The sequence below is a fragment of the Misgurnus anguillicaudatus genome, chromosome 25, assembly GCF_027580225.2.
Source record: "Misgurnus anguillicaudatus chromosome 25, ASM2758022v2, whole genome shotgun sequence".
Lineage (NCBI taxonomy): Eukaryota > Metazoa > Chordata > Actinopteri > Cypriniformes > Cobitidae > Misgurnus > Misgurnus anguillicaudatus.
In genome coordinates, this window is record NC_073361.2 from 30,720,181 (window position 1) to 30,737,446 (window position 17,266).

General features: G+C 35.6%; 1 protein-coding gene across 2 annotated transcripts; it reads right to left on the bottom strand.

Moving 5' to 3' along the window:
• Positions 1–347: 347 nt before the first annotated feature.
• crp1 (C-reactive protein 1) lies at positions 348–10,126 on the bottom strand. 2 transcript variants are annotated; one of them, XM_073863797.1, is made up of 4 exons: positions 10,099–10,126; positions 7,572–7,624; positions 6,527–7,123; positions 348–1,858 (listed from the first exon to the last, which is right to left on the bottom strand). In XM_073863797.1, exons 1-4 carry the CDS (start codon positions 10,116–10,118, stop codon positions 1,242–1,244), a joined length of 1,287 nt encoding a protein of 428 aa, XP_073719898.1. In that variant the 5' UTR covers positions 10,119–10,126; the 3' UTR covers positions 348–1,241. The 2 variants fall into 2 exon arrangements, with proteins under 2 accessions (XP_073719898.1, XP_055038963.2); XM_055182988.2 differs by lacking the exons at positions 6,527–7,123; positions 7,572–7,624; positions 10,099–10,126 and adding exons at positions 1,943–2,015; positions 3,553–3,701.
• Positions 10,127–17,266: the final 7,140 nt, after the last annotated feature.

The window sequence follows — 17,266 nt, forward strand, 5'->3', positions numbered from 1 at the left end:
AGCACTGACATTAATAATCTGAGCTCAATCCCACGATGTACTGATAAAAAAAGCCTTGAATGCATACCATGACTTATTATATATTATATATTTTTGGGTAAAGTATAAAATGTATAAGTTACATGAAGATTTGAACATTCCAGGGTGTTTATTTATATTTTGTCAGTCACAGATTAACTGCATGGAAAACAAGATATTGTACCTTTGTAATTGCATTTTTAGCGTTATTTGTACACATATTTTCAGTGTATTTGGGTGTATATACAACACTTACGCATTGACATATGCATTCTTTACATTTGAAATTCCAGAAAGTATAACTTAATTCACACAATAAGACATTTAGCACTGTTTTGATCCTGTTTTAATACATGAAAGTGCATCTTGAGTATTTTAGGTTAGTGCTGCCATCTTGTGGTCACATTCAGACAATGCAATCTTACCCATGAGTAACTTAACACTTTCAACATATACTCATACATATTTTAATAAAATGCTAATAAATTGTTAGGTTTACTGTACATTCCCTATTTCCCCTTAATTTTTAAAATCATGACAAAAATGTTCAATATTGTTATATGCTGTTAAAATAATGCAAGCATCAGGCTTGTTTACATTGTATGTTTGAAACAAGTCAAACCAATTTTATCCTTGTAATATGTTGTATTTTTAGATGAAACATGACAATCAACATAAATGTTAAATCAGAGTTTGCAGTGGATTGTGGGGGATTAAAATCAGCAGTAAACAAAATCTGAGGAACTTCATCTCCTGGATATCTCCATGTATCTCAATGGTAAATATTCTTTTTTAAATCTATTGTTGTTTGTTATTATTGCTGTAAAATATTTGTTAATACTAACTGCACATTGTTGTATGTGTTCAAAGCTGTCATTGGGGTGGTGCCCTTTAAAAAGTCCTAATATGAATCATTTGGGTACAGATATATATCAATTTGGTACCAATATGTACCTCTATGGTATAATACTGTATGCACAAAGGTATATTTTTTAAAAGGTAGGCTTAGTACTGCCCCAGTGACAGCTTATCTAACTTTTTTGTGTGTTAGTGTTTCTCAACCAGTGGGCCAAACCTCAAAATTAGGTACTTAAAATTATTTAAAATATGCATTCAAATAATATTTTCCAAGGAATTGTGAGGGGTTTCAAATATTGTTGTGGAGAATGGGGGGCCTTAAAGTCAATAAGGTTGAGATCCACTTGGTTAATGTGTGCTGTGAATTATTCATCTTGCACCACCAACACATTCCCATGAATCTCATATTCAATGGTGCTCCAATCGAACACGTTTCCGTTGGGCACGCGCTGTGCGTGGTTTAAATACAGGGCTTTAATCTGACTCCCGGTGAGGACGTAATCCCACATGTTCAGATCCGTGAGCTCACCAGCAAAACTCTGCACCGTCTCAAAGTCACCGAGATATTTGTCCGCGTCCTGACCGAGAAGCGCGGTGCCGCGCGGACGGATGCTGTGACCCGCTTTGTACAGCTGGAACGCGGTGCGCCTCCCGTCCACCCAAAAGGCGGTGAGCCCACTGCGCGAGGCCCAGGTGAGGCACAGGTGAGCCCGGAAGGTGGAAAGAGGAGGCAGGTGGAAAAACGCCCCATCACCGCTGAGATAGAAGGACACGCGCCCGTCTTTCTCTCTCCACACGTTCAGCTCGTCATAGTCGGGTGTGCGGTACGCGAACAGGATGATCTGACGCTCGCCCTGCAGCTCTGTCGCGATGCGCATGCAGAGGGTGAACGCAGAAAGCGCGAGAGGTTTCTTAGGGGTCAGTTTAACAAAACTGAAATCTGTCTCGTATGGGAACAGCAGGACTTTGCCACTAAGACCCACTGCAAGAAAAACAAACAATAAAACAATAAAATAAAGATATGGAGCAAAGCTTTTGATTCATTATGTGAAATGTGGTACTGTACCTTCTGTAGCTGCTGTGGTCAGAGAAAACATAAAGGAAACTAAAAGCACTGATAAAATCATCTTGATGCAAGTCTAAGAGAAACAGAGCAATATGTTAATGTTAAAAGATAACAATTGAGTTTGAGAAATCAATGCAGAAGATTTAAAAAAATTCCTCTTAGGAGGCATTTACAACAAAGCATTTAGAATTGATTGGACGGCCGAGTGAAAAGTGACATTGACGAGCTGAGCTTTTCACCTAAAGTTGAACTTTTTTAAATTCTTGGCGCTCAGCGATAAGTGCTGAAAAACTGCTGAGTGCTGGCACTCAGAGAAAACTTTTTTTTGAAAATAGCGGCGCTTCCATTGGAAACAAATTAAACATACGCCAGCGTAAACGCTTAAAGGCGAGCGTGCATGATCTCTGAAAGCCAATGTTGATATTTGAAATCACCTAAACAAACGCGCCCCTAACCCAACAGAATCTGGACCTTCTTTTGATAGACCCATACGCAACCCAGGCAGCAATGTCAGTTTGTAGACACGCCTCTTACTGCTGATTGGCTACAAGTGTGTTTTGGTATTCGGCCGACTCCCTTTTCCAAAGTGATTTTGTTCAAAATCATGCACCCCACCTTTAAGGTCCACTTTGTAGATTTTTAGTGGCATCTAGTGGTGAGATTGCGAATTGCAACTAGCAACTTTTTCCCTTCCTCACTCCTCCTTTTCGAAACGCATAGAGAAGCTACGGACAAACACGTCATTGTCTGAGACAGTTTTTCTATTTAGGGCTTCACGCCGGTGCGGAATGGCGACTTCCACATAAGGTGACCCACAGTGTATGTAAATAAAAATGGTAATATACACAAAACGTTCATTAATATACGAATACATTCATTATCTAATGTCTTTATACACCACTGGTGATATAGTTATGTCGATTATGTTGCATACAATTTACACACTGCACCTTTAACTGATACTGTTAATAAAACATACTAAGACAATTTCATTCACTTATCCTGGAAAGGATCACATGATCGTAATTGGTGAATGACATAAATCCTGTCTTATTGTACACTCATAGACATTGCAGGTTATTTTAACAGGAACAATTGTATTTTCATATACGCAATTTTCAATATCCTGGACTGTCAGAAAAATGGTCGGCAGCTGTCACGCAATACCTTTAAAAACAGGTCCTATACATACCATTTAAGTACAAGTGTGTATACATTTACTGTACTTCTGACTAATATGATCTCTTTAAAGGTGTACTTTTTAAAATGGTACTACCCCAGTGACATCTAGTGACATTTTTTTGACCATTTGTTTCCTGAAGTACTTTAATACTATGTAATCTAAAAATATAATACTTTTTATTTTAATATAAAAGTAATAATCATAAATAAAGAACAATAAAATATACATTAGTTGAAGTGAATGAATGATAAATTTATGGAAAATCTCAGCATATGATTTATTTACCCTATACACAGTAGCCTAAATAAAATGAAAGAGATGCCACGCAAAAATCTTGCATTTTACAAAGTCTTACATTTAATATGATTTAAAATACATGATTTATAATGTTATGTAAAATACAAATGTAAGGTTTTAAATGACTTACTGTGTGGAGATGGATGTTAGTTTCTTTCTCAGAGTAAAGAGACACTGGAGATCTGCTTCCCTCCTGACACAATGACATCGCCTCAAACAAACCAAACCAAACAAAGGATGATACTGTGTGTCAATTCAAACAGTCATGAGACCAAAGTCACAAAGACACTTTCATATATATCAAATCATCAAAAAACATAGATTAATATAGTGCTGAAGAAAATTAAGTCAATTTAATTTGAAAAGTAGATACATATTAAATACTATACTTAAATACTATAAAAAAGAACTAAATACTGTATCATTTTACAACTTGTACCCCTTGTTATTGAATCTTGAATTGAGTTTTTAGGGTTCTTTCTCTCTCTTTGACACAGATTTTTGGGATGTTGGCCTCAGTGGTCCTGGTTCCTTGAATCCCACACTGTAAACATTTTTTGCTGCCTTAAAATGTTTTGTTGAATCAACTAGAATTTACAAGTCATTTCAACTTACTATTATTTATCTTGACTAGAGATGAGTTGTTATAACTACAGGTGAGTTGTTATAACTTATAAAATTAAGTTGACTTTTCTAAACTATATTTTATAAGTTTATATATTTTTACAGTGCAGGTAACACACATACGGATGACATGTTCCTGGAATGCACTGTAAGTCATTTGGCAGGGACGTGCGCAGACATTTTGAGGGGCATGGCCTCAAGTGAAATAAAGGGCACTTCTCATAATTACATTTTTTTTTAAACAAAAAAGTATATATATATATATATATATATATATATATATATATATATATATATATATATATATATATATATATATATATATATATATATATATATATATATATATATATATATATATTAACGCAACTCTGACTTCCTTTTTAAAATAAAAAAAAATTTTTAAATTAATTTTATCTTCCTCAAAATAACGCAATTGTTTCATTTTCAAAAGATGTCTACAAAATAATCAGTTGACACAGAAACCATGGTCTCCTTAGGTTTATAGAGCAGCAAAGGAAACCATTCCACAATGTGCATGTTTTGAAAACATTTTCTATGGTACTATACTAAAGTATATATTTAGAATAACCTAAATAACTGCTTCAAGCATAGGGGCGTGTTTTACTATTTGTTTATTTTTGCACATAAGGCACTACATTATTTTAATTATTTTGGTGTTATCAGAATACATAACACTTTAAAATCAACACAAATATTCACTCTCTTAACTATTTTGTTAACTTTACTGAAAAAAATCACTGCAAAAATGATTGACAAAATACAGCAACTTAATAATTATTTTTAGTGTTAACTTATTTACTCAGTTTTATTTATTAATGTACCAGATCCAGTTACACAGATTTAATACATTTTTTAGAGACTGAAAGGTTGGCACTTAGTTTAAATCTACACAATCTACACATGAATACACAAAAAAATTAAATGTTGGGTTTAATTAAAAATATTATGTCAACAGGTTACACACAATTTGATTAAGTAATCTCAACAAACAAAAATTTAGTTCATTTTACAAAAGAAGTTTAACAAACCTTAGCAGAGTCAACAAATAAAAATATGAAAAATATGAAAGAACTAAGTAAAATTGGCAAAGTGAAAGTTCATTTTTTGAGTGCCTCTTAGGTAAGGGTGAGTATACAGTAAGTAGGCTAAGTTTTGTATATGATATGGCTTTTGTTTTGTGTTCTTATTTGAAATTTGTACTTTGTATTTGTTGGAAATTGTGTGATATGTCTGGTGTTTGTTTTTGATCATCCTGTCTTGCAAAGTTCTCCAGATCAGGGGTCCTTGCCAAGGACCCCAGATATGATGAACCATTTGTGATGGGCACCCCTGCCTATTTCAGTTTATGTTTAATGTATAGAGAACGAATATAATTAGATGTAAAAACCTGAAGAGAATCATTTTCAATTTAAATGTATTTGTACTGCAGCCACTTTGAAAATAAATCTTGTTTCACAGCAGTTTTACAAGGAATGCTGCCTTAGAAATTAGTAAGAAAAACACACAGCAAATATAAATGATTCTGAAATGTTTATAGCAAAAAATAAGAGAAAAACTATAAAATAAATACATTTTATAAATTTTCTTTGCCGTTTTCTCAGAAATGTTCTAAGGACCACATAGAGCCTATTGGAGGGGTTTAATAACCGTTGATGATAATAGTAATAAACACATACCTTATTTCTGTATCGCTTTTAGGCTAAAATGACCTGACTGTTATTCAAGATACAGTGCAACTTCAATGACTTCATATCACGAAATTACGTACCTTTATCACGTACGGACCAACGTGAAAATGTCACGCCCCGCCGCGCCCGAGCGCGAGCATGCCACGCCACTCTGCCCGTGTCACTGTCACGCACTGGCCACCCAACCTTTTTTGTCCTAATTTCTTATCATTGTCGCTTCGGTTTAGGGTTTAATTTACATAAAATGACATGCCTACCCAAACCCAACTCTAACCCCAATGTCAGGCGACAATTGGTTAAAGTTTAGAAAATATAAAAGAATAAGTCCTGTATATTAAAGTGACAAATACTTAAAGTGACATATAACACAAGCACCAAATCTAACCCTAAACCGAAGCGACAATGGTTTGAAAAAGTTGAGTACAATACGCTACAGTGACACAAACAGAACAGCGCGACATGCCCACGCCCAAACGCGGCAAAACGCGACACCCCCACGCCGGTCCACACGCGACACAGGCACGTAATTTCGTGATATAGGGTTGCAACGACAGTATAAGATAATAATAGCATCTATACTGTTGTATAGGATCCCCTTCAGTTGTCAGCATGATTGGAATTTGTTATTTTCCCAATGATGCAAAAACACTTAAGTTAATGCTCAGAAAGATTTATTGGTTAAATCATATGAATGTATATGATGAACAGACTTAAAACAGATGAAAGAAATCTGTGTGTGAAATCAAATATCCACCAATTTCACATTGCCGTGTATTTCATATTCAGCTCTGCGCCAATTAATTACATTTGGCACTTTTGCTGTTGCTGTATTTGCATTTACTCCCTCAATCTCTTTCGCAGTGAGAACCTCATCCCACAAGTTCACATCTGTAATTTCACCTACAAAGCTCTGATCGGCCCAAAAATCACCCAAAAATGAATTAGGATTCTGACCGAGCACCACGGCGCCACCGGGACCGACGGTGAGACCTATTTTGTGTATCTGGTTAATACTGCGTTGTCCATTCATCCAAACGGCAGTGAGACCGGTCGATGAACTCCAGGTGAGGCACAGGTGTGATCGAAAGGTGGAGAGAAGAGTAGGCAAGTTAAAACGCAATTTATAATAATGAGGACTAATATGCACGCTTATGGATTTGTCTCTTTCCATCCAAACACTAAGATCACCCAAATCAGGCGTACGGTAGGCAAAGAGAATGACCTCTCTTGCTCCTTGCAGCTCTGTGGCGACACGCATGCATAAAGTGAAAGCTGTGAGGTTCAGGGGTTTTTCTGGAGTGATTTTAACATAGCTGTCATCAGTCTTCTGTGGAAACAGCAGTACTTTATCCGCCAGACCCCCTGCTAAACAAAAGGAGACAATTAACAAACATCATTACTGCACTACAGTATAAAAATTTGTTTAAAATGCCTTACTGTTTATATCCAACAGAGGTTTATACCCGGTGAGTTAGGACCCCAAAATCGTTACGTTCTAAAATGTGTTTTGTATTTGTGACTCTGTCTGTGAAATCCCGGTTGAAGTCTCAAATAATCATGAGATATGGAGCATCAAATTTAATTTTAGTCATTGATTTCATTTCAGTTTCTTTGACATGATCATACAAAATCAAAGATTTCAAGGATATATTTTCACAGAGTGTTCTTTACATAAATCACAAAAAACATGACTTTAAATGCACTCTTAAGAAAAAAAGGTAACTGTTGTATAAATGTAAATATTATATAATATTATAGAGTGAAATTCTGCCTTAATGAATTATTGTAATTTACTAAATATAACATTTGTTACCAGATGTCATAGGCAGCAAACAGAGGAGGAAAACTGCTAACTCCAGCATCTTGCTGCAGATAAAAAAACAGAGTAAGAATAACGATGAAAAAATAATTTATTTAATCAGTTAAAAATAACATTTCAATTTGACAGTAAAAAGTTGATAATAAAAAAAGTATAATGGACAACTAAAAATACAGTTTTACTATATAGTAAGTTAAACTTTATTTAATTGGCTATCCTGCACTGTTAAAAATAAACCGTAAATTTTACGGTAGAAAACCGGCAGCTGTGGTTGCCAGAACTAACCCTAACCGTCAAAAATAAGGTAGCAATATTATTGGTTTTACGGGATTGCACCCATTGTACTGTATATTTTACAAATTTTAAATGTTTTTTTTACAGTTTTTTTCCAAATATATTCTCTAAAAGTTTTAATGTTACATCAATAACGCATAATGCCATATCTATTATGCTGATATTGCTCAAGATTTTTTTTCCATTTTTATGGTAATACAGTATCTTGTTAATTTTACTGCAATAAACCGTATTTTTATGTTTTTAACTGTTAAAAGTCTGTAAAACTAATTAAAGTTTTTCACAGTGAATCCTACGGTTATCACATGTTTTGTGAAATACGGTTTTATTCTGTATCATTTATACGGTATTTTACTGTTCGATTTACAGACATTTTTTACAGTGTGTGTTAAATTGTATTAGGTTATTTCGCAATCTATCTTTGCACATTAATAATTATTGTAGCAAAAAGTTACCTTCAGAGCAGGACCGGCCCATGGGGTTGGAGCCCTATGTGAGACCATGAAAATGGGTTCCACTGGTTTAAAATTGTCATAGCACTGCAGTTTCACGACAAGTGAAATTAAAACACACGAAAATGACATTATAGGCTATATTTTAGTGTTTGAGTTTTTATTAAGTGCAACATATTAAACAATGTTGTTATAGTATAGCCTAGGGCAGTAGGTGTTGCCATAATAGCTGATACAAACGCAGTAAATCTCTACAAAAACATTTGTTTCAACTATAATACACGCACAAGAACCAACCTGATCTCACAACTTTCCGTGAAATAGTCACGCATTATCTTGCTCAGCTTTGCGTGCCATTGTCACGCATCTCCACCATTTTACGTGCCCGTGCCATGCATTTCTTTTCCGTGTGAGTTTTTCCTATTTTTAAACAATTGTCGCTTCGGTTTGGCGTTAGATTTGCTGTTTGCGTTAGGATGTCACTTTAAGTATTGGTTTATACTATTTTTTCGTATGCTTTATTGTCGCCTGACGTTAGGGTTAGAGTTGGGTTTGGGTAAGCATGCCATTTTATGTAACAGAAAGTTGTTCTAACCCCATAAGTAAAACAGTTGAGTAACCAATATGATGGAAATACGTGACAATGCCACGCAAAACTGAGCAAAATAATGCGTGACTATTTCACGTATTTTGTGGCGCACGTGCATTTATTAACTGTATCCACACATCCATCCAGTAAAACATTTAATAGAAACTGACAGTGAACAATAAATACAATAATTATACAATATGTTAGTCAACAACTAATATTATACTGAGAAACATATGCTGATTAAGCTGGTCTACACCTTCTGCTACTAAATCTTATTATAAAATTAGATTAAATATATAGCCTTGCCCTTACTACATATTAGTAAATGTTTATAATAGTTCGTGATGTGTTTGCGCGTAACGTTACTTTTGTTATTTTTTAAATTAATTTTTTTTAAATAAGCAAATAATTTCATAAGCTCATGTCTTAGGATAATAATACTATTTCCATAAAACGAAAACAATACTGAAAACATGTAATAGTAGTTTAATATGTTTATTATGGTTTGTTTAAATAACGTTCAATGTGTTGAATGAGAAGCATAAGTTACTGCTGCTGTCAGATCGCCTGAAGCTTGATGTGTCGCCATAAAAACTCAAACAAATCGATTAAAAATTGCCGTTTAAAAAAAACTCACACCAGAGGGACAGTTATGACATTTTAAACCATCACCTGAAAAGATTATAAACAGTCTCGGTATATTCCATGTATTAAACACTCGACTGACTGTCCCACTATATAGATACTGTCTGTTATGTTTCCGTGCTTTTATATTTGCGCATTGAAGACCCGTCACCCCCGAGGAACAACATGAAACGATTAAGTATATCTTCATATGATGTATCAGTACACTTCTTAATTTCATCCTCACACTGGCTCATACATGAAATTATGACCGTAATCATCATGGAAAATGCCGGCTCCGGTTCAGTGACAGTACGCGCAGAAAGTCGCACCCTAATTCGCGCAAATTTGCGTCATTGGGCGTAGGAATAGTTTGGATAAAGAATACTATAGTAATTATTTTGTAGTAATATCCATGATATTTGTATTAATTACTGTAGCCCTGTTGCACAGTTGTTGCACTTTAACAACAATACACTTAAATATATAAGTTGGCATTTTTTTGTGTATCAACTTCACCTGTCAAACTGCAGTGCTAGGACAATTTTCATGCTCTCACCTAGTGCCCCACAACCCCATGGGCCGGCCTTGCTTGCAACAGACAACAAAACATTTCCCAATAATTTTAGGGTACACTATTTTATCCTCAACTCATACCTATAGCGCATTATTATATGATAATATATCATTAATATGCAAACTATGGCTTCTCCCCTCATTCATTGACATACAATGTATAAACACACAATAACTCTTTACTTTAATAACATACACTACTTAGCTGTTTACTAAAACTTAATATTAAGAAACAGGCTAAACAAACTAGCACTGGTAAACATGAATAGCTGCATTACACTACATTAACACAACATAAGAACATGCATAACTCAATCAATTATTATGATCGTCTGCACTCCACTTATAAGACGCACATGGGCACACAATACAATGTAATCTGACGATTGCAACTACAAAATGGGACGTATTTTGTCCCGCACAGGTTGTAAATTCACTCGTCAGCAGCATCTGTTTTCTATTCGCTTAATAAAAGAAGAAGAGGTTTAAGTGCAGAATACTCACCACATATTAATATAAAAGAAGTTCAGTCAGATCAGGTGAACAATTTATCTGATCACAACTGAGCGAATGTTGAGAAATCAAATGCGTCAGGCAGGGGCGTTACAAGACTTTAAGGTCTACTGGGGCTCACGCCCCTCATTTTTCTGACTGTTTTCTTGAAAGTCTGCTGCATGCAAGAATTGCGCAACACTTCGATACAAAGTTTTTTGCTTAACCCACTATTCCTACACTGCAACAAGTAATGGGAAAGATAAAGTATTTATTTAAAAATATTTAAGTAGCATCTTTATCATACTTAATGGATGAATAAAGCTATACTCTTATGTTGAATAGACCTTGTACCAGAGCACCAGGGTTTACACGCAGGATCCTGGGAACAAATAAGCTACGGACAGGCAATTGCTTAATGCTCAGTTTATTGTGGGGTTACATGGGCTTTTTAAAGACAGTTTCAGGGTGGGGTCTTAAAACAAAAACTTTCTGTATACGTGGCATATTGGCAGACAAGAACATCTGGTATTAATAAAATAACCTCACAGTACCAAGAGCCATGTATACTAAAGCAACTAAGTTGTGAAACATTTCATGAAAGATATCTGGAGCACTACACTTCACCTAAACCCTTGATTATTAAAAATATTATTAAAAATGCATAAGAAAAGCAATAAAGCAGGTAAAAAGCATACCTTACTTCTGTCTTAACTGTTAGCACATACAGTATACTATTGCAAAATCTACTACACTTTCTGCCATTTATTCTGTACAAAATGTGCTGTACAATATGTATGTAACTTCTTGCTAATGCTAACAAAGTTTCTGTAAATTCCAACAAGTTAACCTTGTTTAAAAAAATCACCATTTGCCTTGGATAAAACAAGCAACCTAAAATATAAACATGTTGTACTAACATTCTTTTTACAAACCCCAATTCAAAATAAAGTTATGTAGATGTAATTAAAGAATGCAATGATTTGCAAACCTTTTTTCTATTTATTTATAATGTCTATTCTTCTCTCTCACCATAAAATAATGCGTTTGAATGATTGTGGCAAATATTGATATTTGTAATAAAAGTTTATCATTTTAAGTTGGTTGTTGTTTAACATTGATGCTTTTTTCTCCAGGATGGAGGATCAGGACAGAGTTGCCGCATGCCAACCAGAGACAAGGGCTGTGTCCGAAACCGCATACTGTATAGTAGGTACTGAATTAGATGAAGTACCTACTTACTTGGCGTTAAAACAGTAGGTACTGTATAGTATGAATCCAGGTAGTATGAATGAGATTAGGACGTACTACATCCGCCATGTTGCTGCATCACGTGACATACGTCGTCATCACGTCGTGTCATTTCAGCGCGAAAACAGCCGCGTGCCTCTTCTTCTTCGTTGGATAACTCCTCGTCCGGGGCATCATGGGATAGTGTAGCGTCCATCGTATGCACACTGCAAAATCTAACCGGAAGTAGTAGGTCATCCGGGTACTTTTCGCATACTGTTTTTCGAATACTATGTATTCGGACATACTACTCGCTTCGCCTACTGCTTTTCGCGTACTATATAGTATGTAGTAGGCGGTTTCGGACGCAGCAAAGGTCACTTATAAGCACACATACATAAACATATACGAGTTCATGCACACTGATGTGTGATTATCTGCTTACAGTGTCAAGAAAAGGTGCAGATGTTTGGAAAGAGATGACAGGCAGTGAAGAGAGACCCAAACTGTCCTGTGCTGATGAGAGGAGATTTACAAAAGAGGAACACCGACTTTTTCTCCCTACTTTGTTTTTTGTGAGCAATGAAATGCTAACTCTTACTGTCTCTATCTGTAGGACAGCACTGGGTTGAAGTTATGGAAGAGAAGATTGTTTTATAACTCAAATGCAGTGTCAGTCACTTTAGATAAAGGTATCTGCAAAGTGTGTAAACACAAAGCCAAAGTCGGTCCTGGACAGTATTCCTCTTTCCAGCTAAAGGATTCTGTACTGCTCACCTCGAGAATGCAGGAACCACAAATCTGTGTTAAAAATATAGTAATTTATTACTTTGTCACAACTTGTCACAACCTCCATTTCCATTCTGTACCATCTGCATTCCTGTGCTTACTGATGGTGATCAAAGACTGTTTATCCAATACAGTGGGGGTTAAAGGTGGTCTTCTGATTGATCAGTTTGAATGTATCATGTACGTTTAGTCACATGGTCAAGGGATAGAGGATAAAGGTTAAGGTTTTCATGAGCTCTGGGCTTTTGCCTTTTGCCTTTTTCTCTTTGCTTTTCTTCTTCACCTGAGTTCTTAGGCCAAGATTCCAGTTCTCAATGATTCTCTTTCTTTTACACTTTCTTTCTTTCTTTGTTCTTTATACTATCAGGTAATATCTCACATACATTAGAAACAGTTAATTGTTTGTATTATTTACCATTTCATGCATTTATAGTGTAACCATCTCAATTGTAACTTGTAACTCAGTACAGTTAGTAAACCTTTTCATTTACAAATCTATTGTTTAGTTTTGATTTAGTGTTAATAATTAAACGCTACAGACCGCAATGGTGAACGTGATTTCTGATACTGGTTTTAATCAAAGAAACCCCAAATTACCATTAACTCAAACCCTATACATTTTTTATCCCTCAAATTAGTATGAAACACTGGCAAGGCCAGACATTTTAAACAGAATGGGGTGAAATAGGGTGGACCTCAATGTCTACTTTCAAATTACATAATTTTACTATATAGTATTGGTTAAAGCAACACTATGTAGTTTCCATGTAAAAATGACTTACAGCTCCCCCAGGTGGTTGAAAAGCACAACAGTGCCTGGTATCAGACACTCTTCTGCAGGCAGGGGGAGGGGCGGGGCTGTGTTTCCTACCCTCCACCGCCACTTTCAGAGTGTGCTTGTAGCAGCTAGGAGGCTGCTCAGGTTGCAGCAACAGTAGAATTTGTCCAGAAATAATTTTAGAGACATTATTTAAAAGTAAAAAAACTACATAGTGTTGCTTTAAATGGATTACAATGCGTTTTTTGATTCATAGATCGAATAAATTTCGGATCAGCAAAACTGGGGGTGGAAAAATAAAATAAGAACAAATTAAGAAATTATGAGCATACAAAAATAAAAAAGAACAAAGTTACAAATAAAGTAAGATCTAACAGTAGTATTTAGGTAGCCTACATAAATAGAATCAAATGAATAACACTGTCTTCTTCATTTTATACATTAATTCGTCTTTTTAAAGATACAGAAGCGATTTTTATTTGTTTTCTGTTAATATAAATGACACAAACATAAGCAGATAAGAACTGCTAATTTCAGACCACCACAAAGATCTGTTATCGTTTGCACCCACTTTAAGACTGAATGTTTTTATGAAAATAGGTGTCGTATTTCAAGATCATTTTGTGTTTGCATGCTGTAGGAAACGCGCGTCTCCGTGCGTCCACTCATGAGTATGTGTGTACGTCATTGTCTGTGCGCACACAAAACAGCTCACTTTAACATCTTGCGGTCTAACTGCTTGCATGTTAACATTTGCAAGGTTTAAAAAACACATGCAAAAGATTTTATAAAAGTTATTTATTTCTGAATGATGCGTATTTGAGCTATTTGTATTAAAGAGACTGATTTATATCATTTATGCGTGATTTCTTCTGCTTTTCCCAAAAAAATATTTGGTGTCTCTTTTGACTGGGTGGACCAGCCGTCAATCTGAGTGGGTAGCCTCGCCACTGTTATGAAACAATACTTTGAGAATACTTTTTAAAAACCCTAACCCTAAAGAAACCACCACTGAGGTGAAAATAATCCACACGCAGACAAACATTAACTCGTCTGTCAATTCCTCCAGAAAACAGCACAAGGCGCACATGAGAGTTTATATTTATTTCAGACAGAAATCATTTGAATTAGTTTATTTAATTTAATATTTATATGTTTGTACTTTATGGGGGTCCCTCAAGGCTCATAGAAGGTCCGGGACCCCCAGACCCCCTTAATTCGAACGCTGAAACACATGCAATGGATTATGGGAAGAAGAATGTGTATATATATATACACTGCCTTCAAAAAAAGACCAATTAAACTCATCTTAGTAGACAAGATTTAAAACATTTCCACACAGAAACATCCAGACAGCAGGAAAACTGACCTGTGTAGACACCGACTGTGTATGATCAACTGTTCTTCTGACTGTTCTGAGAAAAAGATTCAAAGCATCAAAGTGTTGAAAACAGCACCATCTGTTGGCTAGTAAGCACTGAACACAATAAACACAAACCATGAAAGCTGTTTGTTAAGTCATCACAAAGAAGAAGACCCCTACCATTCTTTAACCTATGAACTTTGTAACATGAATGGCATAACTGTGTACAGCAGTATTTAACCAAAATCTTCACCCTTGAGAATGTTGTATCCGGTGACCTTTGTACGTCTGTATGTTGATGTGTGTTTGAATCATAGACTGTTAAAAATATGGACGTAGTATCTGTGATGTCACCCGTAGGTTTGTGAAGAGCTTTTTGACAGGCTCCGCTAACTATTGGCTTAAAAAGGACTAGTCGGTTTTACAGACTGGGTCACATGTTAACCCTTCGAAGCTGCTTCAACGAGGGGCCCTTATAGCTGGATTGGGTCAAAAGTGACTGCATCAACTTTAATGGTTTAAAACAGCTGTAACCCTAATTATTTACATTTAAAATGACATCTACACTGTAAAAAAATGCAGCATGAAGTTAAAACAACTTGGTTTTGCAAGTCAATTTAAACTACTATTTTAAGTTTTGGCTTGTGAAAAGTTGACATAACTTTAAAAGATCAAGTATTTTTTTAAGTTAAAGTAACATTAAAATATATGTTGATTTGACAAAAATGCTGCATTTTTCGTGTATTTAACAAACTTTTTCATGATGTAGTTACAATAAAATTGTCTGAACGTTTTCGCATGACAATTTTTCAATAGTACCATGCAAATGCATATGAACTCTTTTATTCCCAAAACATTTTGGGTAAGTTACCCAGACAGGTTCAAATTAGTCCAGGACGAGGTCTAAGTTATATTAGGACATTTAAGTTGTTTTTACAAACGTACCATACAAAAAACAAAAAACAATACTGGTGTGCATCTTAAGACAAACAATATCACTGATATTTTTAAGATGCATTGAGGCAAGTAAGGGATAATGTAGAGGCAGCCGGTAGTTATCCGCTTCGCGTCGGGTCCTGATCACACTGCCGGGGCTTATTTCCCGATAACTACCGGCTGTCTCTACATTATCCCGCTTATTACACGGCTACTTGCCACATAAGAAAAAAACTGGACATGAATATAAATTTGAACCATTTTATTGGCATATTTGTTTAAAATTTAAATTTTTCTCCTTTCGCGAAACTTTGCACAGATGCATAAAATGATCGTAATACCTTTCATACTTGTCTGTCTCCATTTTTTTCTCTTTTAGCCAGTCTTTGAGAAGTTTTAATGCCCATTCTGTGTTTTTTGTGTGTTGGCTTCGTAGCTGTCATGCTCTATTTTGTCAAATTCAGTCTCAGTAAACTCTCTGTGTCTTGTCGTTGTTCGTTCTTCTATCCAATGTTTTGTTTTTTCCGTACATGTTAAAATTAATGTCAAAATTTTCCATTCTTAATTGTGGCTGTCCAGTGTTTGTCACAAGATGGCGCCAAACAGTAATCTTTATTGATCTTTATTGGCGCGGAGCGATTTTACTCGTACAAGTAGTGCTGGCTATGCGTTATTACTTTGGAGCAGTTATTATTTGAAAAGAACGAACCTGCAAATGTCTCAACTGACCAATCAGAATCAAGCATTCCAGAGAGCCGTGTAATAAGATGTTTTAAAATGAAGGGAGCTCAAACATGCATTTTAGTCTGGGACTAGGATAAGCCCTGTCCAAAAAACACCCCTTTATAATGATGATAATGCACTTTAAATGATTTGCCCAACCTGATCTCACGAATTTCTGTGGTATAGTCATGGAATATATTGCTCATTTATCCGTGTCATTTTCACGGATCTCCGCACATTTCCGTGGCCGTACCACAGACTTTCTTTTCCGTATCAATGTCACGGATTGGTTTCTCAACTGTTTTCTCCTATTCTCCTACCATTGTTGCTTCGGTTTAGCCACCCAACCATGACACGAACGAGTGGCTGTCTTCAAAAAGACACATTTATTATTATTTTAGAGGAAATAACTCTTTCAGTGCTGAGTTGATGAAACACGAAGGGGAGAGCCAATGCACATCAACAAACACAACGCGTCTCAGACAATCATTTCGAAACCCAAACAAAACAGCACATTCAGTAAAAGACAGAATATAGAATATAGAAGCGTATTAGGACATTTAAGTTGTTTTTACAAACATACCGTACTGTTTTTTTTTACTGTAATTGTCAGATTTCTGTAAACAACAACAACACGGGAGTGGGAGGGAATGGGAGGGAATAGGAGTCATTCTTCTGGGATCGGGACAGGATTGGATGTTTTTTCGTGGAATTTGGATGGGACAGAATGTTTTTGTGGGAGTGGAAAATCCACTCCCGTGTCACCCTCTACCCCCTTTCTGTATCACTTTTGGGCTAAAATTACTTTTTTTTGAGAAAATACAGTGTAACTTCAGTGAC

Coding starts and splice junctions, on each gene's coding strand:
- crp1 (XM_073863797.1), bottom strand. CDS start 10,118: ATGGGGTTGTGGGGCACTAG. Junction 7,124..7,571: donor TTTGCTGCCTATGACATCTG/GTAACAAATGTT, acceptor CCTTTTGTTTAG/CAGGGGGTCTGGCGGATAAA. Junction 1,859..6,526: donor AGCTGAATATGAAATACACG/GCAATGTGAAAT, acceptor TTTTTCTTGCAG/TGGGTCTTAGTGGCAAAGTC.